The 27,370-nt window shown below is 41.3% G+C and overlaps 1 protein-coding gene across 3 annotated transcripts in view; it reads left to right on the top strand.

Moving 5' to 3' along the window:
- LOC108433870 (thrombospondin type-1 domain-containing protein 7A) overlaps positions 1-25,533 on the top strand; it is a 238,224-nt gene extending 212,691 nt beyond the window's left edge. For all 3 annotated transcript variants that reach the window (XM_037534172.1, XM_017708707.2, XM_037534171.1), the window contains 8 exons: positions 9,654-9,799; positions 10,034-10,208; positions 10,546-10,719; positions 11,698-11,778; positions 13,150-13,232; positions 13,863-14,076; positions 16,593-16,680; positions 20,547-25,533. In XM_037534172.1, coding sequence (XP_037390069.1) covers positions 9,654-9,799; positions 10,034-10,208; positions 10,546-10,719; positions 11,698-11,778; positions 13,150-13,232; positions 13,863-14,076; positions 16,593-16,680; positions 20,547-20,637 — 1,052 coding nt within the window. In that variant the 3' untranslated portion in view covers positions 20,638-25,533. The remainder of the gene's footprint in view (positions 1-9,653; positions 9,800-10,033; positions 10,209-10,545; positions 10,720-11,697; positions 11,779-13,149; positions 13,233-13,862; positions 14,077-16,592; positions 16,681-20,546) is intronic.
- Positions 25,534-27,370: the final 1,837 nt, after the last annotated feature.

Genomic DNA, 27,370 nt, shown 5'->3' with positions numbered 1-27,370 from the left:
GATGATGTTGTTCTTTTGGCTGGATCACATGGATGCCTCCAGCGCTCACTGGAGTGGTTTGCAGCTGAGTGTGAAGCGGTTGGCATGCGGATTAGCACCTACAAGTCTGAGTCCATGGTCCAAGCCTGGAAAAGGATGGCATGCCCACTCCAGGTAAGAGGAACGGACTTGACCCAGATGGAGGAGTTTAAGTATTTCAAGGTCTTGTTCACGAGTGATGGGAAGAGGGATTGTGAGTTTGACCGCAGGCTGGAAGAAGTGGCAGCAGTAATGCGGTCACTGTACTGGACTGTAGTGGTGAAGAGGGAGCTGAGCCATAAGGCGAAGCTCTCTGTTTACCGGTCGGTCTACATCCCGACCCTCACCTATGGTCATGAGTTGTGGGTAATGACTGAAAGAATGAGATCGCGAATGCAAGCAGTGGAAATGAGTTTTCTTTGCAGGGTGGCGGGCTACACCCTACTTGATGAGGTGAGGAACTCGGTCGTCCAGGAGGAGATCAGAGTAGAGCTGCTACTTCTCTGCATTGAGAGGAGCCAGCTGAGGTGGTTCTGGCATCTGATCCGGATGCCCTCTTGACGCCTCCTGGTGGGGGTGCACCAGGCACGGCCTATTCGGATAAGACCCCGGGGTTGTCCTAGGACCTGGTGGAGGGATTATATCTCCAAATTGGCATGGGAGCGGCTTGGGGTCCCCAGGTATGAGCTGGAGGAAGTTGCTTATGTCACTTATTAGATATAGTCAGCACTGTGAATAGACTTCACAAGTTTTAATTTGTCACATAGAGTGAAAGCTACAGCATTCTAGGCACCATCTTCACAAGGCAAAAGGAATGTTTTTGGTGAAGATATGGCTTGCAGACTCGTTGGCATTAACAATTCTGTCCCTCTTGCATATACGAGGGAAGGAGGTGAAGCTGTTTGTCCCGTCTGTGCGGTGATATGGCTGAGCGGCGCAAAACAAAGGCTCAGAGCCGTCAGGAAGACGGAAAGAGCAGAGGATGAGTGCGCGCTTTTTAAGTGGGTGCGTTAATCCTGTGTATCGCTCTCTCCCTGACCGAGGAAAAGCAAGCATAATGAATACAAATGTGCCCAGGCAGAGAGGGAGACTGACAGGCTGCTGGGGAGTTGGAAGGCAGCAGAGAAGATGAAGGGAGAGAAAGGAGAGAGATAGAGAGAGGGAGAGAGCCAGGCAGACATAGAAAGAAACAGTAAGAGAATCTATTGTGCAGAGTGCAAATGCTGGTAGGACGTACCTTATCTAACTCCGCCTCGCCTGGGAAGTGTGTTTCTGGAGATACGCTAGTGTGTGGAGGCTCTGCATTGTGTCTCTGGAGGCAACACATCTGCAACTTGGATGTATTAGCACTATAAGATGCAAATCCTCCTGCAGGATCACAGCTATTAATGTTTGAAATACCTTTTGCTTTGTAAAGTAGTAGATTGGTGAAAAAAACTAGCGTGCACAGTTTGCCCCTTACCCAAAATATAGTGTGTCAGTCAAGACCTGTTTGGCATCCAAAGGTGGTATCACTATGCACTCAATCCCCCATGTTCCCAGGGTCCTACAGTTGTATGCAAAAGGTTTGGCACCCCTGCCAAATTATACAATTTTCACCCACTCATCTTTGCATAACACTTCTAAATCTGCAGTATTTTCGGTCCATCTTGTGTGCACAGCATATTTAAGACCTACTGACAGATTTTCAGTGATGTTCAAGTCAGGGTTTTCAAGTTGGTGGATTTTGAGGTGTATTTTCGATCATTGTGCTGAAGCTGGCCTCTTATGAGCTTTAGTTTTTGGACTCCCATTAGCTTCCAGAATTTGCTGATATGTAGTGGAATCTATTCTTCCATCTAATGGTGCGGTAATTCCTGCCGCAAAACCCCAAAACATAATAGATGCACCCACATGACCGCAGTTGGCAACGTGTTCCTTTCATCAAATACTGATAAATACTGCTCCTTTTTTCCTCCAGACATACCTTTTCCTAAGCGATGTTGAAAACATGAGTGACCCCACATGTAATTATATTTTCATAGATTCTTCTGTTCTTGATTGTTGTTCATCATCAAAGTCCCCACTCTACCTTATGTGCCCTGAATCAAACACCACACAACTTCAGGTTATGCAGTCCAGACCAAAGGTTTCAATTCACAAAACCTTGCAGGAATTTCTTGCAAACTAACATGCCTTTAGATATAAACAAACATGGTAGATAACAGCAAGGCTGTTGCTATGGTGGTGTTGTGTGCTCTCTACACAGAAAAGGCTAAGTGGAAGAAAAAAAATTGTGGATGACACCATGGTTGAAAAGAAGTGCTTATACACACTGCAAGGCGAGCTTAAGGTGAATACATACAAAGACTATACTCACAAGTTCAGTTCGGCTCTCATTGGTTGACTCTTTCAGGCGTGACGTTAACACCATGTTTGGCACGAGGAAATCGATGTCCACCCTACAGCATACTGAGAAATTATCCAGATTATCCTGTGGTGTGGGGTGTCTATAATCCAATTTTTACTCCACCAACCCACTCCTAGTGCATTTGAGGCCACTCTGATCATGAATAATAAATATTAAACAGGTTCTGTATTTACAGTTTACAATCAGCGTGGCCCTGACTGCACTGGAAGTAGGTAGGCAGAGTAAAGATTGGATTATAGACACCCCGCACCACAGGATAATCTGTGAAGGTCATTGCAATTCATCACCTTTATATCGGATGACATTTTGTGAGTGTCAGGAGGAGCAAATCAGCCTGAAAATCAGCCTGATTATCCTGCAGTGTGGGCCAGATACAAGGTGTTCTTCTGATGACTGTTCCATCCTGATCTTGTTTGCCCATGCAACCCTGCAAAGTGGAATGTTTGCACCACCACAACTGTGTGAGATAAACGTCCTACAGATCCATTGCTGGGTTTTGCTTTGTCTCTCTGGATGGAATACGAGCAGTTGTATCTGAATTTTCTTGCTCTCTCAGGTCTTGCCCTGATTTCCATACTTTTCCTAATTGTATTTCTTAATGGCATTCCAGACAGTGGAAATTGTGAGCTGGAAGCAAGTGAAATCTTTTTATAGCCTTCCACTGCTTTGTAGGCATCAGTAGCTTAATTTTCAGATCACTGCTGTGCTGAGAATGATCCACTACCCAAGTAATATGTGGTCAGTGGTGGTCCTGTGGTCAGAAACTGACCAAAGATGAACAGGATAGAGAGTGGCTGAGTTATTGCATGAAAACAAATAGACCACAGTTAGTTATTGTAAAATCTACTGTACTGTGCAAAAGTCTTTTTTTTCAACATCAGAAACAAAACAGAAAATGTGTTTAACATAAAATTGCACAGAAATCTCAACACCTAAATATATTTTATACAGCTTCCACCTCCAAAGTTTAGTCTTAGAAGATGCCCTTTCTGCTTCTCATGATCCAAGTAATCTCAAACAGATGGGGGGCAATCATGTACGTGACTGAGGTGCCCTTGAGCAAGGCACCTAAACCCCAACTGTTCCCTACTCTTTGAATTCAGGTGTTCCAGTCACTTCCACGGCCACAGGTGTATAAAGCCGAGCCCCTTGGCCTGCAGACTGCTTCTACAGACATTAGTGAAAGAATGGGTCGCTCTCAGGAGCTCAGTGAATTCCAGCGTGGTACCGTGATCGGACGCCACCTGTGCAGCAAGTCCAGTCGTGAAATTTCCTCACTACTAAATATTCCACAGTCAACTGTCAGTGGGATTATAACAAAGTGGAAGCGATTGGGAACGACAGCAACTCAGCCACAAAGTGGTCGGCCACATAAAATGACAGAGCAGGTTCAGCGGATGCTGAGGGGCATAGTGCGCAGAGGTCACCGACTTTCTGCAGAGTCAATCACTACAGACCTCCAAACTTCATGTGGCCTTCAGATCAGCTCAAGAACAGCGAAGTTTGGTGGAGGGGGAATTATGGTGTGGGGCTGTTTTTCAGGAGTTGGGCTCGGCCCCTTAGTTCCAGTGAAAGGAACTCTTAAAGCTTCAGCACCAAGAGATTTTGGACAATTTCATGCTCCCAACTTTGTGTGAACATTTTGGGGACGGCCCCTTCCTGTTCCAACATGACTGCACACCAGTGCAAAGCAGGTCCATAAAGACGTGGATGAGCCAGTTTGGTGTGGAAGAACTTGACTGGGCTGACGTTTGGGAAAAATTAGAGTGGAGACTGTGAGCCAGGCCTTCTCGTCCAACACCAGTGTCTGACCTCACAAATGGAAGAACGGTCAGAAATTCCCATAAACACACTCCTAACCCTTGTGGAAAGCCTTACCAGAAGAGTTGAAGCTGTTATAGCTGCAAAGGGTGGGGCGACATCATATTAAACCCTATGGATTAAGAATGTGATGTCACTCAAGTTCATATGTGTGTGAAGCCAGACGAGCGAATACTTTTGGAAATATGTGTATGTCCTAAAAATGAAGAACTTGAACTAGTAGCCATTTTGACTGAAAATTAATAAGTGAAGGGTGGTTTCAGTACCATAATACGAATACCTTTATCATCATTTTACAAGTATGAGATTCAGTGAGAATCAAATAACAAAAAACAGAGATTGACAGCATATTTACAGAAGAACAAATATGCAATACAGCCTTAGGTGAATGTGGACGCGCCTGTGGCATGAGTATGTGCAAGTTCTGAAGTGGGGGGTGGAGGACCACGGCTGGAATATTGCAGTACAAAAGTGACCGTGTTCATGGCTGAAATGCTGCAGTATAAATTGACCATACAGCAATAGTTAGTAACAGATGCTCTTGGTCAGGCAGTGTAGCAGCTTCACATTCCATCTAATTCTATGTAAAGTGAACAATGTGCAAAAGTATATTATACCATACCATATTGTGCAATATATGGTTCTGTGCTGCACTATGCATGTTATACCTACTATACTTTACATAGTATAAAGTGAATACTGTGCAGTGTTGAAATGCAGTTAGTGAGGAAGTGCTCAGAGCTGGCATTGGAGCTGCAGTGGAATTTATTGTGAAGATCCTGAAGTCTGGTTAAGGAGGATTATTGCTCTGGGAAAGAACCTGTTCCTTGGTCTGGCTGTACGGGAGCTCGCGCACCTTGACATCCGGAAGGCAATGCAGTAAAGAGCTGGTTGCAGGGGTGTGTTGAGTCACTGCAGATGGTGGTGGCTCTGCGGAGGCATTGGGCATTGAAGAGCTTCTGAGGAGATGGTAGCTGGACTCCTATGACTCTCCAGGCACTGTTGATGACCAGCTGCAGGATGTGTCTCTCTGCATTGGTGCAGCTGGTGTGCCAAGGTGAAATGCAGTGAGAATGCTTTCAGTACTGCAACGGTAGAAGATGACGAGCAGATCTCGGCTGAGATTTGCTTTCCTGAGTGTTCTCAGAAAGAAGAGTCGCTGTCGTGCCTTCTTTGCCAGGGCTGTGGTGTTGACAGCCCAGGATGAGTCCTCAGTAGTGGTAGTTGGCCCTCAGTGAGTGTAATGTAAATGTAACTGTAGATCACTGCCTGAGTACATTTTTCCAGAGTAATACAGGGTGTGGAGTCTGTAATTGAAATGCTGCTGATACTACATGTGTGTATAATGTGATGAAAAGGAAGCACATTGCTCTGAGAAAGGATAACGTGTTCATACGCAGTAAACACAGACCATTTTTCTTGTTTGCGTGGTTCCTTTAATTATCTGCAGCGCTGTTACTTATTTACCTGCAAGAAACGCTGTCTCATCTCCCTTTCTCGGTACACCAGCGGCTTTTCAACATCCCAATTCCCCGTCTCTCACACGCACACACAAAACCTGATGGGAGAAGATACAAAAATAGAGAACTGCTCTCGCTTAGCTGTGAGAGATTTATTGTAATCTCCAAGCTACCCTGAACTGTTCTACGTATTTCCAGCTCTGCATAATTCCATTATATAACATTACATAAGCATATATAACTAAAAAGGGAAAGTTTGTGAACGAACTTTAAATTGCCTTATTAAAGCCAGCCTGCTTCAAAAGGTAAAGCAGCTGGAGAACCTTGTTGATTGTTTTTAACAACTGGTTTATCTAATCCTGTTTATATAGTTAATAGTACAGTAAATTCCAGAAAGTTCCAGGTAGCCATGGTATTCCAGCTTGTTGTTAGAGTGTTGCTTGGTGGTTACATTAGATGGTTGCTAAGGTGCTGCTAGACCACTGCAATGGTGTCGCATAGTCATGCTGGTTGACCAGTGAACCAGCTTTGAAAACACAACATATACCTGACACTTTAGGAAAGTACCCTTGTTTCCACACTCATTGTCCACCTTATCAGCTCCACTTACAGGTCAGGACCCCCGTGGACCCTCACAGAGCAGGTACTATTTGGGTGGTGGATCATTCTCAGCACTGCAATAGTACCGGCTATGTGAGGGTCCATGGGGCCCTGACCACTGAAGAACAGGGTAACAGAGTATCAGAGAAACAGATGGACTACAGTCTGTAACTGCAGAACTACAGAGTGCAGCTATACAGTAAGTGGAGCTGATAAAGTGGACAGTGAGCGTAGAAACGAGGAGGTGTTCTGTATAAAATACTCGGTAAGTGTATAAAAAACCCAGAAGACCTGTAAATCAAATGGCTATATTAGAGTTGTAGGCATCACAACTCCTGTTTTCTTTCACCGTGACTTTGTCACAACAAATTTCCCTTTAAGCTCTCCCAAGATCTTAGTCTTGATGTAGCTCTTTCAGGATTAACTATTCTTTCAACTGGCTCAGCCAACACAATAAGCAACTCCTACAGGATTTAAACCAAAGCCAGAACGCTGAAAGGAAATCACCACCAACACAAGCAACATTTTCTGTTTCTGTCAGCTAAGCATATTAAACAGAAACCACCGCTCATGCTCAACCAGATGGCTGAGCAAGCTTTGGGGGCAGCATTTTACCAAAATCTCAGAACATGACCCGTTACATGCACACAGATGCTCCATTCACGTTAGATTATATAGTGCTGTATTGTCCCAAAACATCTTTGCAGAAGTGTCTAGTGACCTGAAGTGTTGTCCTTTTGTATTGTCCTCCAAAATGACTCAGCGGTCTGTTTGTTCGCTGAGGTGTGCTCTGCTTACTAAACAGAACTCCTGTTCACTGCATTGTTTGTTCTGAGACCTCCCCCTGACTGTGATTTGGTTCTAATTTGTTCTGAGACCTCCCGCTGACTTTGATTGGTTCTAATTTGTTCTGAGACCTCCCCCTGACTGTGATTTGGTTCTAATTTGTTCTGAGACCTCCCGCTGACTTTGATTGGTTCTAATTTGATATGAGACCTCCCGCTGAGTGTGATTGGTTCTAATTTGATATGAGACCTCCCCCTGACTGTGATTTGGTTCTAATTTGTTCTGAGACCTCCCGCTGAGTGTGATTGGTTCTAATTTGTTCTGAGACCTCCCCCTGACTGTGATTTGGTTCTAATTTGTTCTGAGACCTCCCGCTGAGTGTGATTGGTTCTAATTTGTTCTGAGACCTCCCGCTGAGTGTGATTGGTTCTAATTTGATATGAGACCTCCCCCTGACTATGATTGGTTCTAATTTGTTCTGAGACCTCCCGCTGACTTTGATTGGTTCTAATTTGATATGAGACCTCCCTCTGAGTGTGATTGGTTCTAATTTGTTCTGAGACCTCCCCCTGACTGTGATTTGGTTCTAATTTGTTCTGAGACCTCCCGCTGACTTTGATTGGTTCTAATTTGATATGAGACCTCCCTCTGAGTGTGATTGGTTCTAATTTGTTCTGAGACCTCCCGCTGAGTGTGATTGGTTCTAATTTGATATGAGACCTCCCCCTGACTGTGATTGGTTCTAATTTGTTCTGAGACCTCCCGCTGACTTTGATTGGTTCTAATTTGATATGAGACCTCCCTCTGAGTGTGATTGGTTCTAATTTGTTCTGAGACCTCCTGCTGAGTGTGATTGGTTCTAATTTGTTCTGAGACCTCCCGCTGAGTGTGATTGGTTCTAATTTGATCTGAGACCTCCCCCTGACTGTGATTGGTTCTAATTTGTTCTGAGACCTCCCCCTTCACTTTGATTGGTTCTAATTTGATATGAGACCTCCCTCTGAGTGTGATTGGTTCTAATTTGTTCTGAGACCTCCCCCTGACTGTGATTGGTTCTAATTTGTTCTGAGACCCCCCCCTGACTTTGATTGGTTCTAATTTGATATGAGACCTCCCTCTGAGTGTGATTGGTTCTAATTTGTTCTGAGACCTCCCCCTGACTGTGATTTGGTTCTAATTTGCTCTGAGACTTCCCGCTGAGTGTGATTGGTTCTAATTTGCTCTGAGACCTCCTGCTGAGTGTGATTGGTTCTAATTTGTTCTGAGACCTCCCGCTGAGTGTGTTTGGTTCTAATTTCATATGAGACCTCCCTCTGAGTGTGATTGGTTCTAATTTGTTTTGAGACCTCCCCCAACTGCGATTAGTTCTAATTTGTTCTGAGACCTTCCCCAACTGTGATTGGTTTTAATTTGTTCTGAGACCTCCTGCTGTGTGTGATTGGTTCTAATTCGTTCTGAGACCTCCTGCTGTGTGTGATTGGTTCTAATTTGTTCTGAGACCTCCCCCTGACTGTGATTGGTTCTAATTTGTTCTGAGACCTCCCCCTGACTGTGATTGGTTTTAATTTGTTCTGAGACCTCCTGCTGAGTGTGATTGGTTCTAATTTGTTCTGAGACCTCCCGCAACTCTGATTGGTTCTAATTTGTTTTGAGACCTCCCGCTGACTGTGATTGGTTCTAATTTGTTCTGAGACCTCCCGCAACTCTGATTGGTTCTAATTTGTTTTGAGACCTCCCGCTGACTGTGATTAGTTCTAATTTGTTTTGAGACCTCCCGCTGACTGTGATTAGTTCTAATTTGTTCTGAGACCTCCTGCCGAATGTGATGGGTTCTAATTTGTTCTGAGATCTCCCCTTCACTGTGATTGGTCCTGATCACCACATCATTTGTTCTGAAACCTCCCCCTGACTGTGATTGGTTATAATCACCACATTGTTTGTTCTGAGTTAATCAGGCATTAGTAAATGGAACCTCCAATTTAAATGTCATGAGCCTCATTTCCATGTTCACTGTCACCCCTGTTCACTTTTTGCACAATCCTTCCATGTCTTGTGACGGAAGTAACTCTGATTATTATAGTCTTCACTTCAGGACGCCAAGCAATGTTCTTATGTCTCAAAACAGTAATGCTAAAATCTGCTTTACCTATGGGATTCTAGTAGCATGTATGTGCTAAGCTAACGGTGATTCACATTTTGCAATATTGCATCAAGTTGTCAACCTACATCCTGGAGTACCACTGCAATGCAATCTTTTTGGTGTTTTTCCTGTTCTAAGTCTCCTGATGCAACTCTTCAACTCATTAACAAGTGCTTCCTCAGCCGACTTGGGAATGTTAGAGCAAGAAAACATTAAAATATGCAAGACAGGGGTATTCCAGAAGCAGGGATGGGAAACTGTAGTGTATGTAGGTGTATGTATGCAATATGTGGGGAGATCATACCAATAAGAGTCCATGGGTGTGACTCTGGATAGGAGCATCAGCCAAATGCCACAAATGCAAATGTAAACAGGACAAATTTGCTGTTGAGATTAACAGTGCTGTGTGCTGCTGTAGGGAGGATGTCTCGCAGGCGGTCAGTAGTGCAGGCATCTCGGGGTGATGGCCGGCCATGTCCGGCTCAGATGGAACAGTGGAAGCCCTGTCCAGTCCGGCCCTGCTACCGCTGGAACTACAGCCAATGGTCCGAGTGCAGAGTAGAGGTACAAACAATTCTACATCACCCTTTTTTCTTTTACTTCTTTTTTTTTATCTCGCTCTCTTCATCTTCCTCAGTTCATCACTTTTCATCTCTCGGTTCTTCTCTCAGCTTTAGCTCTCTCTCTCTCTCTTTCCTGACTCTGTAGTAAAACCATTGAAAAACAGGACTAATTTTACAATGGTAGGAGCTCCCGGTCCTGTCAGGATATACAAGCAAGTCTGTTTGTGTGTTGTAGGACGTGGTGTGTGGTGAAGGCCGGCGCTTTAGGAATCTGTCCTGTTTCGTGTCGGACGGCTCCAGAGATGTTCCAGGCAGTCTGGTGGAGGAGGAGCTGTGTGCTGGACTGGAAGCTGCTGTGGACGGAGATAAAAACATTATTCTGGAAGAGGCCTGTACTTTACCATGTCCAGGTATGACTAATTCATCCCACACAGCACAGGATAATGTAATAAGCAGCGGTCTATGTGCATTTATAGATATGTTTTGGGAGGGATTTCCCGACCCAGATTAAGCTTAACCATAGAGCAAGTAGGCTTTTCAGTTGTACATAACCATTTAGTAGAAGCACAAGTTAGGAGTTTCTAATAAAGTGGCCAATAACATAAATGACAGTTTACCACTGAAAAAAAACAATGGGTGGCCACTTTATTAGAAACACATATGGGGTCCATCACCCAGAAACTGACCACTGATAAGTGTAAAGCTGATGCTGCTCTGTGGTCATTATTGTCCATCCCTGCACTCCAGGTGACTGCTATCTGATGGAATGGTCAGACTGGAGCCCATGCCAGAGCGTGTGTGTGAAGGGTCAACGGCTGGACTTCAGCGCAGTGCAGGTCCGCTCCCGTGCTGTTGTTGCACAGGAGCCTGAAAACATCGCCCAGTGTCCGGAACAGGAGTGGCAGTCCCGCCCCTGTCCTGGTTAGAGACTCACTTCATACATAAAACACTGCCTGCATTAGATGCAGTAAGATTTAATAACATGTATATCATATTACCATAGTGCAAACAGCCAAATAATCACTGCCAATTCATCAATACGGAAAATTTTGATCACAGATTTTTCTGATTGAGTAATTGATTTTAATTGAGTAAAAGATACATTCGAGTTGACAGCCCCTTTGTAACGGGGAGCGAGGTTGCGATGCATATGCGGAGATAAGTGACGTTTATTGTGGGCAAATCCAAAACCAGGGTCAAGACAGTCCAGGTTCATGTAGCCAACATGGATAGATTTGGGTACAGACATGACGGGAAATACACCAAACAGGTCAAACAACAATCCAAACAAAAACAACAAACATCAGCCAAACATCTAATGACAAATATCAAAGATTCAAACAGTTTAGACAGTTCAGACAAAGACCAGTAACCAGACAAGGGAAAACACAGGGCTTAAATACATGAGGGTAAACGAGGGACAGGTGGAAACACAGGTGGAGACAATCAGGGGCAGAGTCACTAAACAAGGGGGCTGGACGACAAAACCAAAACACAACACATGGGCTAAACCAAAACACAACACATGGGCTAAACCAAAACACATGCACATGGACCGGACTGGGAGGGGCCAATCGTAACACCCTTTAAGCAATGGTAGTGCACACTAGCCCTCTAGACCCAAATTTATGATGCACATCAGACCGTTCTGATCCAAGATCAGTGTGCTTGACCCTGAAGTCTCTAAAGACAGAAAACGGATCCAAGATTCGCGTCCTAACAGTGGCAGCTCTAAGACGCATCTTTCCGAGAGCTTATTGATTAAATATTACTGTCATTATAGATTTTGTAGCCACATGCACAAAATATTAGGGGCATGTGGTTTAAGGCAGTGTGATCACTCAAAGCCCATTTACTGTGATGCACCACTTATGTGTCCTTGGTTTCTTGTCTCTGCAGACGGCGAGTGCTTTGAGTATAAATGGGTGAGCACTACTCGTCTGGTCTGGTGTGAGCGCTCAGACGGAACAAACGTCACAGGTACAGCACCGCACCGCATCTGTGGAATCCAGGTCAATGATGGAAACGGCTCAAAATGCCTCATATTCACATACAGGACCGGTCAAAATTCTGGACTTGAATGCATGTGTTAATTAAAAGGCTACCGCTTGGATTTTTTTCCTAGACAATTATAAATGTAAAATATAAAGCAGTGAAAATAAAGACTGTAAGACTGTAGGTGTTCAACTTTTTCGATCGTTCAACTTTTTTGAGCCCTAATTGTATTTTGTTTTTGGTTTTGGAGCTGCAAGGCTAGCATTACTATGACTAGAAGTCAATAGTCACCCAAAATCTTTTCTGTAAATTTATCGACAAAACGTCTTTCAGCTGACTCAAACCGCATCCCAGTCTTTATCGAGGTTGAGCAGACAAATCGATGGCGTTTAGAGCACAGTATGACTTACTCTGAGCTATAAAAACTTTTAAGCTTAACAGATCACCAGACATGTAGATGGTAGATTACGTTCATGATATCAGCTGGTTTCATTTAGAAGCATTCAGTTTGAAAATTCAAGTCAATAAATAGTTATTTATAAAATAAGAAATCCCTGAAATCAAGTTAGGATTTCGTACAGCACTTAAGTTATAACTCATGTATAAACAGTGTCCTCAACCTCATCAACAAGTCTGTGCAACCGTAACGATGACATGGATGCGGACTGAGCGAAGCGAGAGACAATTTGGGGCTGTATTTCAAGAAAAGATTTGGGTGACTATTGACTTCTAGTGTTGGTTAGCAACATTTGCCTATTGGCTCCAGAGTAAAACTAAAGCATAACTGACTATGACTTGATAACAGCTCAGGCACGGGTTGCGACATGCCTTTGAAATGTGTTTGGTTTGGCTCTTTCATCTTCAATAAAGTTGTGAAAGGACTTTTCCAGGGAGTAATTAAAAAGGTGATCCCATTATATTTTGAGAGAAGTAAACAGTACGTTGCAGTGCGTTCCATTCTTTGAGTGACAGTCCCAACAGTGAGTGTATAACCGTCTTAAACGTGAACACACGTCTGTCATGAAAGGACGCACACATTTAATCAAGTTAAAGCCAGTGCTGTCCTGCTGCCCACAGTAGATGATAATCACAGTGGCATGCACAGTTCAAGTTTATTCCCTGTAGAGGATTAGTTTCACTTAGAAAATCAACCAAAAAATATAATAAAATAATATAATCTGGGTCCAGACTTGGACCCCAGTCCGCCTATTAGTGACCTCTAAGATACATCATCAAAAGATCATATTTGAACCACTAGCAAAATCCTGTTATTTAATCTGCTACATGCTGGTTTCAGCTTCAGAACTTGGAGCTTATTCCTGATTGCTTATTTTATGCCTGCATTTTGTGCTATAGGTGGCTGCCCTCCCACAAGCCTGCCTGGAGTGGAGGGGTCATGTGACCCCCCTTGTGACAAGCCACGTTCATTCTGCTCGGAGGTAGGACAGAAGAGGATTGGGGGGGATTACTGCAGTGTGTAGTGTTCAGACAGCACCTCAGCGACATGCACCAGTTGTTACCAACAGCAGTTATCGTAATGGAAGCAGTAACAAAGTCAGAGTCCCTCTTGGGACACTGGAAGAGTCTGTGCTTTTCCATAAACAGTGCAGGAGCTTCTGATTTAGCTTGTAAATGAGAGCGTGAGAAACCCAGACAGAGTATTGTTATGTTTTAGCCAGTGCAGATTTATGGTGCATTTACAGGGCCTCTTAAGCTGTTGTCACCCTAGTCTTCCATCTACGCTTGGGTGGGGCAAAAATCGGATGATCATGGGTGGTCTTGGTGGGATCTGATTTTGGAGGGAGCTTAGTAGTTCAGTAAATAGCCAACAAACTAGCTAGGCAGTTTGTAGTTACAGAGTTTTTTTAATACTATTTTTTCTCCCTTGTTTTAACACATATTTAGCAAAACATGACTCGAAATGTGTTTAAAAATCAGGTAAGCTGTGTTGATCGTGAACAAATAATTTTAAGAGTAAATCTGTACAGGAAACAGTGCCACTGTCAGCCTTTAAAGCCATGAACCATGCAGGCTGGTGCTTTAGCATGTGCCTCTGCTGCCCCCTGCAGGAAAGTCTGTGTATGTGTGAGGAGGGCTACACTGAGGTAGTGTCTCCGGAGGGCCTGCTGGAACAGTGTGCTGAGATTCCCGTGCTGGAGATCCCCACAGCAGGAGACAGGAACGCTGACGTAAAGACCAGCCGTGCTGTGGACCCCACCGCCCCCACTACAGAGCAGCCAGGAAGGCCTGGACGCACCTGGTACCTTCAGCCCTTCGGACCTGGTAATACAGCTTCAAAACGAGCCTTATGGTCTAATAGTAGTGTTGGTATTATTCTAACAGTGCAACCCAAAGTGAGGCATTTAGGACAGTGTTGGACCATTAAGACGTTTTATTTGGTCCAAAAAAACTTTATTTACTATATTTTATTTACTATATTTCTACGCTATATGTGACTTTTCCTTTAAAGCTTTCTCTAAAAATTGTGGTTTTAAAATATTTCAGTAAAATATTTTGTATCGTTCTTTTTTAAAAACACTTTTAAAAACTAATTTTGAAACTTTCTTTTATTGTTGTACTGTTTTGTCTTTTTGGCCTTCAACCCTCTAAGACTAAAAGTTTGGGCACACACACCTACTAAGAGTAGTAGTAGCTGAATATTTCTCTGTACCTCTGTCGATTTTATAGACAACAGTGTGTCTTACAGTATAAGAAACAACATAAGTAAGTTTATTAGAGATTACTTAACAATTTGAGGTGGTTTGAGGTAAATATATGATGATTTAGGACGTTGCTACAGATTTTCTGGGTTTTATTTGTTGTGCTGATAATGAAGTAGTTTTGTTAGGGGTCTTTTTTTACTACAACACCCTGCATACTATATTGCCAAAGGTATTCACTCACCCATCCAGATCATTGAATTCAGGTGTTCCGGTCACTTCCATGGCCACAGGTGTATAAAGCCGAGCCCCTAGGCCTGCAGACTGCTTCTACAGGCATTAGTGAAAGAATGGGTCGCTCTCAGGAGCTCAGTGAATTCCAGCGTGGTGCCGTGATCGGACGCCACCTGTGTCCAGTCGTGAAATTTCCTCACTACTAAATATTCCACAGTCCACTGTCAGTGGGATTATAACAAAGTGGAAGCGATTGGGAACGACAGCAACTCAGCCACGAAGTAGTCGGCCACATAAAATGACAGAGCGGGGTCAGCGGATGCTGAGGGGCATAGTGCGCAGAGGTCACCGACTTTCTGCAGAGTCAATCACTACAGACCTCCAAACTTCATGTGGCCTTCAGATCAGCTCAAGAACAGTGTAGAGAGCTTCATGGAATGGGTTTCCATGGCCGAGCAGCTGCATCCAAGCCTTACATCACCAAGCGCAATGCAAAGCGTGGAATGCAGTGGAGTAAAGCGCCGCCACTGGACTCTAGAGCAGTGGAGACGTGTTCTCTGGAGTGACCAATCACGCTTCTCTGTCTGGAAATCCGCTGGACGAGTCTGGGTTTGACGGTTGCCAGGAGACGGTACTTGTCCGACTGCATTGTGCCGGGTGTAAAGTTTGGTGGAGGGGGGATCATGGTGTGGGGTTGTTTTTCAGGAGTTGGGCTCGGCCCCTTAGTTCCAGTGAAAGGAGCTCTTAAAGCTTCAGCACCAAGAGATTTTGGACAATTTCACGCTTCCAACTTTGTGGGAACAGTTTGGGGACGGCCCCTTCCTGTTCCAGCATGACTGCACACCAGTGCACAAAGCTGGTCCATAAAGACACGGATGAGCCAATTTTGTGTGGAAGAACTTGACTGGCCTGCACAGAGTCCTGACCTCAACCCCATAGAACACCTTTGGGATGAATTAGAGTGGAGACTGTGAGCCAGGCCTTCTCGTCCAACATCAGTGTCTGACCTCACAAATGTGCTTCTGGAAGAACGGTCAAAAATTCCCATAAACACTCCTAACCCTTGTGGAAAGCCTTCCCAGAAGAGTTGAAGCTGTTATAGCTACAAAGGGTGGGCCGACAGCACATTAAACCCTGTGGATTAAGAATGGGGTGTTCCTCAAGTTCATACGCGTGTGAAGCCAGACGAGCGAATACTTTTGGAAATATAGTGTATTTCTGCTCCATGCATGGATAAAAAATTGTACATTTTAGGCCAAAACTTTCTCAAAACTTTCCGTCTTTAGATAGTGAACTGCCTAACTATTTTATGTAATAACTTTCTTTGAAGGAGGGAGACGTTAAACCTTTCAGACGTCTGGTTCCTATCACCACCATCATGCTGAACAATTGTGGTTCAGTAGGATGGAGCATTTTGTATCGAGCCTTTCTGAACTTCTTGACTAATTAATTATACAATGATTTTGTGGAATTCCCCTTTAAGATCACTGTACCTGGACACAACAGAGAGTTTAAAACATCAGCACTGGCACTTCTGTTGAGCAGTTCTTGACCTACAGTGTCCTACAGTAGATTAACTAGTATTGTTTTGCAAAGTGGTCTGTGACAGGAAGGACTGAACATACTGTCCACTAATCGTTGAGATGATATTTTAAGCTAATATCAGCCATAGCAGCACTCAGGCATTCACTGAATTATACATTATGCATGTCTGTTTTTCTAAGCGTGGCTCTTCTGAGGGAAATGAAGAGAATAAATGTACAAAATGTGGTTATGATGGTCACAAAGAGCACAATTGGCCGTGTCGTCCGCAGAGTAAAGAGAGCATTTTCCTGTAAGGGCTCTGCGGCGTTTAATCAGGTCAGGGATCTCCAGCAAAGACACTTTTTTTCTGTCTATCCTCAGATGGCAAACTGAAGACGTGGGTGTACGGCGTAGCTGCAGGCGTGTTTGTGCTTCTGGTCTTTATAGTGTCTATGATCTACTTAGCATGGTAAGAGCATGCTGTGTGCATCATCATCATCATCATCATCATCATTATCTTCATCCAGAAGGGGTGTAACTGTCTGACATTTTATTATATTTTTGGAATCAATTATAATTTAATTAAAATTCCAAATTTGACCTCCGAATCAGTGCAGTCTTAACCACTAAGGGTGTAACAATCTTAAAACAGTCTAAAAAAAGGTTTAAAAATATATCTTCGTATAAAATGTCATCGCTGCTTCTTCTGAAACCACAAAATCGTGAAAAAAAAAAAAATTTATTATTGTATTTCAGTTCTGGGGGACATTGTTATACATGCTAACATCTGCAAAAGTATGAACACCCCAGTCAAATCTACAGAAAGCACAAATTCTGTTTATTTGTTGAGTTTAACATACTGAGAAATAAAACATGAAATATGAAATGTGCCATAACTTTTGCACAAGGTGTGGCTATTTAGTTTTTTTTCCTGTATGGATTTGTAAAGTTCCACAGATAGACAGTAAATGTGCATTAAAATGTGCTGAAGCATTTTTTTATTTTAATGCGTACTGGGCGATACACAAATACTGAAAAATGAATGAAGTCTTGTCTCAAAAATTTCACTGAACCTGAAAATGTTACACCCCTGCTAATCTTTCCCTTCATCATCATCTTCATCATCACTCATCATTTTCTTTTGTCCATTTTTCCACTCACCCTCCCTTGTTGATTTCCGGGCGTCCCTCACCTTCACCTGCATGAGCAGCAGTTACTGTTCTATGCGTCGCTCTCTGGAGACGCCTGACTCCGCCCACTGCGCTGTAGTGTGGATGGGCCCAGATGCCCACGAGCTCACCTACACCTGTCCAGAGTGCCAGCAGTCTGAGTGCAGTGCCAGTTAAGGGTCACTCGTCTGGCGTCCTGACCTTTGACCCGAGTGCCCTGCCCCCTGTGCCTGAGCCCACGTGCCTCCTGCTCTGCCGGGCCGCTACTGGAGCAGGTGATGCCTACAGAGATCCACTACAGGCCCTAAGGATGAGCGATACTGTCGGTATAATGTCAATATCAGCAGATATTTGCCTGAATGCTGAATTTGAGAATTAGTTATTATTATTGATATTACGATTTGCCAGGTTTTTAGGGCAGAAATGATGCTGCACTAATTAGGCTGCCATCCAGAAGGGCAGATATTATTTTGGTGGTGCACAGAATGTTTTTAGCCCTAAATCTGCATAAATCTGTCGGTTATTACAAAACTGCATATCTTGGCAAGTGAAAACGACTTATATAATAATTTATGCAACATTTTTAAATAGGAGAATCCTGTAAGAGTATCTGAAGAGGTGTTTTAAACTGTCTTATTCTTTCATGATATGCAGATAAGTTCGCAAGAAATAAGGCTTGAAACAAGCGAAATTATGTGCCAACGGAATGAGACAATTTTACATTCACGGCTTTTTGGCTGACGCTCTTATCCGGAGCAACTTTCAGTTTGATCGATTTACACAGGTAGGTGAAGGCGGTGTTAGGAGTCTTGCCCAAGGACTCTTATTGGTATAGTGTAGGGTTCTTAGACGGGGACTGAACCCCAGTCTACAGCGTAGAAGGCAGGGGTGGTACCCAATACACTAACCAACCACCAATTTCTTTACGTTAATAACAGTATCAACGAGTAATTGCGTTAAAAATTCCAGGCATCAGACAGATATTATATTTAACCAATATTTCAAACCAATTCCATAATTATTGTACTGCAGAAGAGCAGAATGTTTAGGCCCAATATCATTTCTTATTTTCACCTCTACCCCTTAATTTAGAGTGTCCTCATGCCTCTTGAATCTGAGTTAAAAAGGGTGGTGGTTGAAATCTTCCCTTGCTAAATGGGACAACTCTCTAATGAAGAAGAGCATCATTTCATTAACGGCTACTGGCGCCGCCCTGTAGGCGACCCTGCCCGTCTGCAGGGACAGCAGAGGAGGGGAAAGTTCAGCTCCTCACTGTTGGGCTTTAGTTACATTTATTACAGACTTTGGTGATGTGAGGCTGCAGTCAGCTATTTGCCAGCTTCTTGTTTGAATTGTGAAACAGCTGCACCATTTAAGGTGGAACGGGAAAGTTAGCCAGCTAGCTACTGTGACATCAGCAAACTACTAGCACTTTTTTAGGCTTGTTATGAAGAAAAGGACCATAATACACTGAAACGATGTTAAACTAAGATAAAACTATGGTTACCATAACTTTTTAACACATTATGGGTTTCTTTGGTCGCTCACGCAGCCTTGAAGGTTGAAAACCTTGAAGGTTTTTCTTTCTCCATTTGGTGTCCGCCTACAAAACGAGGATAAGGGCTCAGTGGTGGGGGCAGGGGTGAAATTGGATTGGGCCTAAATATCTAAATGAATAATTAAACAGCATTTTATTTATTTTACTGCATTTTAACCCTCTACAAGTCAATTTTATACTTCTCTGTAATGCTAATGTTTTATATTTTGTAAATGTTTATGTATCTGGAACTGCAGATACTGTACTCTGCAGACCTTCACCCTTCATTATTATTTAAATTCTAGTCAAAACTGTTATGATGTACAAGTTATTAGGAAAGAGAAACGTATATAAATTTGATTGTACATTAATATTTTTTCAGTATTAAGTGAAAAATATTACAGCTTCCATTCTGTCCAGGGGCCTTGCTTTCAGTTTTTCAAAGAAATCTGCCAGTATTATTTTTGCCCACTTCTAAAGCTCGGACTTAGACGTTGGTTACATTTTCCACTTCTCACAGTCCAAATATTTGACTCATCAGTCCATAAAATCCTGCTCTATATCTATGATGTCCAGTTTCACTGTTTTGGTGCTAAAGTTCTTCTATGGTAAAAAAAAGCTGTTTTGACTTTTGCACAATACTATACAAACATTAAAAATATCAGATGTTGGCATCAGCCCTCAGTTCCTATGTTGACGCCTTACTAGTAAAAATGATTTACATATTTCTCTGAGGAACATCCATTGAGGAGAAAGAACCTTGTGTAGCCCTCATGGGCCCTCAGTGTTGTACCGGTTAGCTCTAGTATTAGTTCATTAGATCATATAAAGAGGCAGCCTCTGTTACTCGTCTGGCATGAAAAGCCACCAGTTTGCCTTGGTTTTTAAATAATAAAGCGTTTTCAAAAGGAATCCTCATTGTGCTGATAAATGTTTGTGCTACTGAACTTTTAGCCTGAGCTACCACCTAAAAAAGTAAACCTGCAGCTGTAGGTTCATTTCAGCCAAAGTCCTTTTTTCCACCTGTAGTTAACCGAATATTTGTTTAGTAACATTTCAGGATGCTCCGTTTCAAAATTGGTAAAAATGCACATACCTACATATAGTTATATGCAAAAGTTTAGGTACCTCGTCAAATTATATGTGAAGATTAATAGAATTCCTCTACAGAAGACACTTGTAAATGCACAATTACTGTTTACTTGTGCAATTGAACATATTTTTGGGGGAAACACATTTGTTGTTTTTCCATATGTTAAACTCAGCAAATAAACAGAAATTGTGCACTAAAATATAGGAAGGTCCATATTTAAGAGGTATATTAAACATGAAATTAAACATGGCACTGAAACTTTTGCATATAACTGTACAAATCCTAGATGAACCTAGAAGTTTTTATTAGAAAACCCAACCCACATGTGACAGAACATCGTCAAGATTATAAAATACACTAAGTAAAATGTAGTTATAGTAACTGTTATTATACTCATCCATCCTCGATTTTTTTGTTTGTCTGTTTTGCTCACAACATATCCCATCATTTAATCCAGCCAAAGGCTCATGGCTTCATGCTTCCGATAAGATTATTTCATGGTGAAATAACTTTTTCTTCTTTTTCTTTTTCTTCAGCAAAAAGCCAAAGAAACCACAGCGAAGACAAAACAATAACAACAGGCTGAAGCCTCTGACTCTGGCCTATGACGGCGATGCTGACATGTAGCCCTGCTTGGGCAGAAAATGCCATACTTCACACACTTTAGCCACATCATAAACACACACGTTCATGCTTGGTCGCGTCAGCAACGCCTAACGTTTCATCTCAGATACAGAACCCTCATCCGCCTGAACAGCTGAACCTACGTTTTCTTTTCCAGCAGAGCCTTCAAAACTCCCACACACAACGGGAGGACACCTTTTTACGTTATTCGTACTTTATTTTCAGCGTTGGCTGAAAAGGTCCGTCCCCCTCCGGCCTGATCAGCACAGTGATGGTGTTTTTCCCATTTTCCTGCAGTTTCTCTGGAGTTTTTGGGGTTTTTTTTTTTGGAGGCCAGAGGAATAAATACAAAAAGCCAAAACATTACAAAAAAAGAAGATGCAAAAGTAAAAAAAAAATATAAAAAATCAATGAACGGACTTCATGTGTTGCAGATCTAATAGACTTCTGACTTTTTTCTTTAGCAAACTCCTGGGCAGCAGCCTTTCTATGGAAGGTGAAAAAAACATAGAGGAACACAATCGCTCTCCTGGAAGTACTGCCTCTTCTCTTCTCTTCGTTCCAGGCACTATTGCACTATATTAGTGCAGCATGATATGCACTTAAGTCAGGGTTTGCCACTGAACTTCGGCAGGTTGTAATACAAAAGGAAAAATTGTAAGAGAAAAAAAGAAGTGAAGGTATTTGACAGTAAATGTCACACGTGGGCACAGTTGGAACTTTCTTTGAGAGCCGAAGATTCATTTCCTTTGCTTGACATCTTTTTTCTCTGTTCGTTTCAGTCACTTGTGCATTGTATAGGTCGTCTGATGTGTCTTTTTTTCTGCTCATCACAGTTTGGACATGTAGTTGCTACTACACTCTTAAATATAAAGGTTCCTAAATGGTTCTTGGTCTGGACGTATCGGGGCAGATCCAATAACGTTTTAGCCTTTTGGATTTAAAAAGTGGCTGTTGTGACTTAATATATAGGTACGGTGCCGTTTCAGTGCCCACAACAGGACAAAACATGCTTTTTTCCTCATTGCGTAGGTATTTATAGGCTCGTGATGCTCAAAATACTGGGAGGAGATTATTATAATGAAGTATGTACTCCAGTTTAACAAGGCTGACAGTAAATACTGGCTTGATTATTATGCATTCTGTGTAAAATTGTCAAATTTCCCACAATATCTGCACAATGCAATCAAGGAGAGACTTCTAGAGTAACTTGGATTTTCTTTACAGTGGTGGTCCTAATCTGGGGCCATATTACAGAAACTTCCCATCTTTTTGTCTTAAGTTAAGCTCTGACAGGTCAAGATGAGATTTTTCACAAATTCGTATTACAGAAGAAAGTCTTAATTTAGGAATCTTATCTTACAGCATCTTATCTGAGGTTAAGAAATCTTATTAATCTTAAGAAAACTTATTCAATCGAAGTCTACAATTAACTGTCATGTCTGTTACCTAGCAAGTGACGATATGCGCACAGCTAAACAAAACTAAAGCACACTAAACTGAAAGTTAAGAATATTGTGTCAGCGCTTCGTGCTGTTTATCAGAGCATCGCTGTTCTTCGTTTTCAGTTTCAGTTTCATTTCCCAAATGCTTTATCCGAGCGCACTAATGTTATTCCTCCTAATAAACAGACACAAATTCAGCTCGGACTCATTATTCACCACCTTCACACTAATATTTTAGCTGAGGAGTTTTCATCAATATTAATACAAAAAGGTAATAAGAGGGGATGGTGGAGATCGTCTCTGCAGCATCTGGGGCTTTTAAAATGCTGTTAGAAAAAAAAGTAAAAGCACCGTTATGGTAGCGTCATTATGCCAGTTATAGTGAACTGTGCTGCCTTTCACTGCATAAAACAATAGAAACAGACAGTTAAAAAAAAGTTAAGACAGCTAGGGGTTTGTCAAAGTTTAATTTAAGTTAAATTTTGGAAATTTAGTCTAGCTGGGATGTTAAGATTATGACCTTAAAAACTGTTATCCTATGGTAGCTTCTGCCATTAATTCAGTACTAAAAGAAGTTGTCATGGTGAATAAATAGGTAAGATTTTAGACTTTTAGACTAGAAATTTCTGTAATATGGCCTCTGGAGTCACAATGTCTACCACAAATATAGCTAATTATCCAAAACCCCAAGTGAACTTACGTCTTCTGAGTTTTTATACATCAGGAGCAGAAAGGTCACAAATATGAAAAATACATGTTTTCTTTAAGGCCTATTTTGCCTTACAGTGCTCTGCATTTATGGATTTAAAAAATTTCATTTTAGTCCAAAATCTCATCTTGAAATGATCAGTAAAATGACTCTGGCGTCAGGCAGCATGGTTTACGTAGTATATGGGTCAGCAACAGACTGCTGTGGAGTTGCCCTGTTGCGGATCCTCTCTCTATATGAAGTGTAGCGTTCTAATATGGTTTTAACAAAAATGGTCTTAAATGCTAGAGTTCATGCAGAAACGGTCTTACACGCTGCTAATTCACTGACCTTTAACCCTGAAAGTTGGCGTGCAGACCGCTGCTCATGAAAAGGTAAAGAAGAGACGATAGGCTTGTGTGCACTTATAAGCACAGCTGGTTTCCTGATACGTTTAGTCTGCAACAAGAAACTGTCAAACACTAAAAAGTTGCAGCACCAAAGTCAACTTCTCATTCCCCAGCTTCGAAATTCGCCGAATTTTCCCGTTTCACCTTAAACGGTCCATGACATGCCAGAGTGTAACTGCTGCACCTGTTAAAGTGGAACAGGAAAATTCGAACAATAAGATAAATGAGAATCTGACTTCAATGTTGAGAGACATTTTACAAGAAACTGACCTACTTTTGCAGAAAAGTTTCCTGCCAGAGATGTGAGAAAGGAGCTAAAGCTTATAGCAGAGCTAAGTAAGCCTGTGTTTTTGTTTAGTGTGTTAGCAATACTGAGGCATATTTACAGCCAAGATGGTAAAATGGACATAAGTTGTGGCTCCCAAGGTGCTATGTCAAAATGATTGCTCACAAAATTCTTATCTTGAAATAATTACACTTTATCTAAGAGTAGTTATGGTCAAAATCAATAGAAAAAAGTGGTTATTTTTAGAAGAGAAGTGAAACTTTTGAGATAAGTAAAAGTATGGACATGCTGCTAGAAAGAGAGGGAAAAAAAACAATTACAATGATTTATATTATTATTATTATAAAACTATTATCTTCTACTTAATGATAAATTGGCTTTCATACAAAAAGCATGTGAGCCAGACACCTGGCTATATTGTGCTGCTTATATGTTTTATTGCACAGTTGCACTTGTGTTCATTTTAATAAGGTTCTTAGTAGATAAGCTGCTAAATTGGCCGTCCCATCCAATGCAAACTGATAATCAGTAATTAGTACCTCTTTTAGTAAATCTACCCCTCAGTTCCAGAAAAATGGGCATAGAACCTTTACATGACACGGAGGTTCTGTCAACTTTAAAGAGGTTGTTCAAACTCAATATTTCAGTGCACTGTAAATGGTAATAGTACACTTTACTACAAAGTTGTAAGCAAGTTTACTTATTTCAGTAGAAATTGACATTTTACTCAAATTAAAAAGTCCCTCAAAGGAGAAATTTGTAGACCTGAAAATATTTTGTTGAACTGGTTTCCCAGCTTTATTTAAGTAAACTGGTGTTATAGTATACAGTGTGGTTCTTTAAACAGCCATTTGTTGAAAGGATCTTTAGGGAACCAGAAGTGGTTCTTCTATGCCAGCACTCCAAAGAACCCTTTTTGGCACCTTTATTTTTAAGTTTCCATTTTGAGCTTTTCTAAGATTATTTGTTGAGATGCACTTGTGAGGAGAAAAAAAAATAAACAAAAGAAAAGCTTGTGACAGGCTGATATTTTGTGGAAGGCCCCGTGTGTTGTATATGGGTTGTACTTACATTTGTTTCATGTGAAGACCAGCAGTTTCTGCCTTATTGAACAAAAAATATGGAAAACATACAAATATTTCTTGCTTTTAATTATAATTCAGTTGGTTATAATTACTATGAATTATAATTGCCAATTCCTAACAGAACAGTACAGGTGTAATGCAGATGAGGAGTATTAGTAGCTGTATTTGGCCTGATTTAAATACATTTTAACATTTTTAAAATATCAACATGGCTTCCCAAAGTTATTAATTATTATATTATTATTATATTATAGTCATTATGAGTACAATCATGACAAAATCAACAAAGATTAGAATAAAAAGTCTTTTTATGGCTACAGTTGATGAAACCGTAGTTATATTTTATGTAAATTGTATGCAGATTGCACCTACTTGCTAAATTAATGTTAAAAAATGAATTGGACATTGCATAAAAAAAGTAATTTGCTATGTAATGACTATCATTAAGGAGCCATTTCAATGGGAACGTAATATAAAACACAGCTATATGTATTAAATATGTAAATCCTGGAGATAATTTAGAATATTTTTGTTCCAGTTTTGATTTTATTTATTATCCCAGTTGCAGAAGCTGCTCAACATTCGCTGAAGTCCATTCGACACATTTGCAGCTGGTGAAATGAATGTTTACTTTTCATTAGTTTGTTGTATTTTTTATTTATTTATTTATTTGGATATTCATGAAAGTGTGTACATTTCATTTTTTATTGCACAATGATGTTTGGTAAAAATTTAGTAAAGAAAAAAAGTATTGCTGATCTTTGTTCACTTTGTGAAATTCATGTTGTAAGTAAGAAAAATCGAACAAGGTTTAGTGCTTTTTTTTGTACAGGTTGTTTATGTATCTGGTAAATTACAGATAATAAATGACAAGATACTGGTGTGTGAGAGCTGCGTACTGTCTTCGTTCAGCAAAATGAAGACATGATCATGTAACTGGATGACTCAAATAGTTGAATGGACTAATAAAAACGTTCCAAAATTACTTTGAGGATCTTGTTACATTAACAGACGTTAAGTTAAAAAAAAAAAAACTTTCTGTAATGAAATGATGGCTGTTGTGTTCTCTGGGCCAACGAAGAAAAGGACCATCCAGATCGTTACCAGTGTAAAGTTCAAAATCCAGGGTCTGTCATGGTAGGGGGTGCATTAGTGACATGAGTAACTTGCACATCTGTGAAGGCAAAAATTAAATGCTGAAAAATATACACACATTTTGCAACATATCGCTGTTGTCGGTACAAAACCTCGTATCTCCAAAATGGTAACTTTACAGGAGAAGGAAAAAACATACTTTACTTTTAATGTAAGTCAATGGAACCAGGCGTTTTTTCCTAGCCATTTTAGGACATTTCCTTTGCTCCATTCAACATGAAATTTACAAGCCGTGTAAAGGGCAAAAGGCATTTTCAAATTAGGCCAAAAACTGAAAAACAGAAAAAACAGAGATACAAGGTTTTGTCCCAACAACATATATATGCTGTTAAACCATGTCAGCCTCCAGTCTTCATGGGCCAAAACACTGCATACATGTATTCTGCCTCATTAAAGTCACTTGTTTTAGTTCATTAGCTAATTACCTCCTTCATGAACTGCCTTCATGAACTGAAATCAGGGTGTAAGATGAGGGTAAACCAGCCTTCAACAATAAGGACTGCCTTAACTGACGTAACGTAATTGAGGCCAAACTCAATTCACATGAATATTTAAACCCTGGAGATGCGAAAAATGATCTCGTTCATTTGCGCGAAACAAAGCAATGATATTTTTTGTTGACAAATGACGTCAAAGTAAAACGCGAACACAAAGCAAAGCGAGTCTACAGCATCATTCCCCCTTATGGGTCAATTCCAACCCCTCTGTGCCTGAGATGTTCTGTAATGTAATCAGAGAATATCCTAACAAGGCAGATAAAAGTGGTTATTTTTTGTTGGAACTTCAACATAAAACAGTCGATCAGGCGTCACAAGTCTCTCACATCGCGTGTACAGCAGTGAAGAAAGGCTCTAGCTTGTCTGGACCACTGGACATACAACAGATAAGTGAACAGTGAAGCCGGATCCAAGTTGACCAAATTAGTCACAACGGCAGAAAAACCGTTCGTCAACTATCCACATGAGGTAGATCTTCAAATTAAAAGTGGACTGGAACTTGGTAGCCAGAGCTGAACCAGCACGGCTTGCAGAAGGCAAGGTGATATTTGCTAACTTACGCATGCTAATGCTAACATAAGATTATTTATAGCTTTAATGTGACTATTTATAATAAGATCGAAATACAATTCACCGGTAAGAATTTGAGCAGTTTTGTTTCAATCATTAGGTTTACCATAGTGAGCTTATAATCATAGTATGCCTATTCATATTTAAATATAAATATACAAGGATTTTTTTTTGAGTAGAAATTTGGTTCAGGACAGTGAACTTTCAGGCTGCTTAACCCTTTGAAAAAAAGCTTAAGCTGAACCCTGAGGTTAACGCAAGTCTCAGCAGCACTTGGGGTCTGAAGGTCCCCAGTTTGGTCTGCCTAGTCTAGACAAGGCCTTTTCACAGAGGTCCATGCTTTTAATACGACTGCTGCACATTACATGCTGCATAATCAGAGAGTGCTAGACTGGCCAGTACGACCTAATATATATATATATATATATCACATCTATATGTCACATCACATTTACACAGGTGGAAAGTGAGTGAAGATTTTAGGTGCGTAGCCCCCTTATAGAATTTAAATATATAAATATCTAAGAAGAAAAAGAAATATATATACACACTGACTCTGAATGTACACATACACTCAATATACACTAGTACTGCACTATT

Source organism: Pygocentrus nattereri, chromosome 24 (assembly GCF_015220715.1).
Source record: "Pygocentrus nattereri isolate fPygNat1 chromosome 24, fPygNat1.pri, whole genome shotgun sequence".
NCBI lineage: Eukaryota > Metazoa > Chordata > Actinopteri > Characiformes > Serrasalmidae > Pygocentrus > Pygocentrus nattereri.
This window is presented reverse-complemented; position numbering and strand designations above follow the sequence as displayed.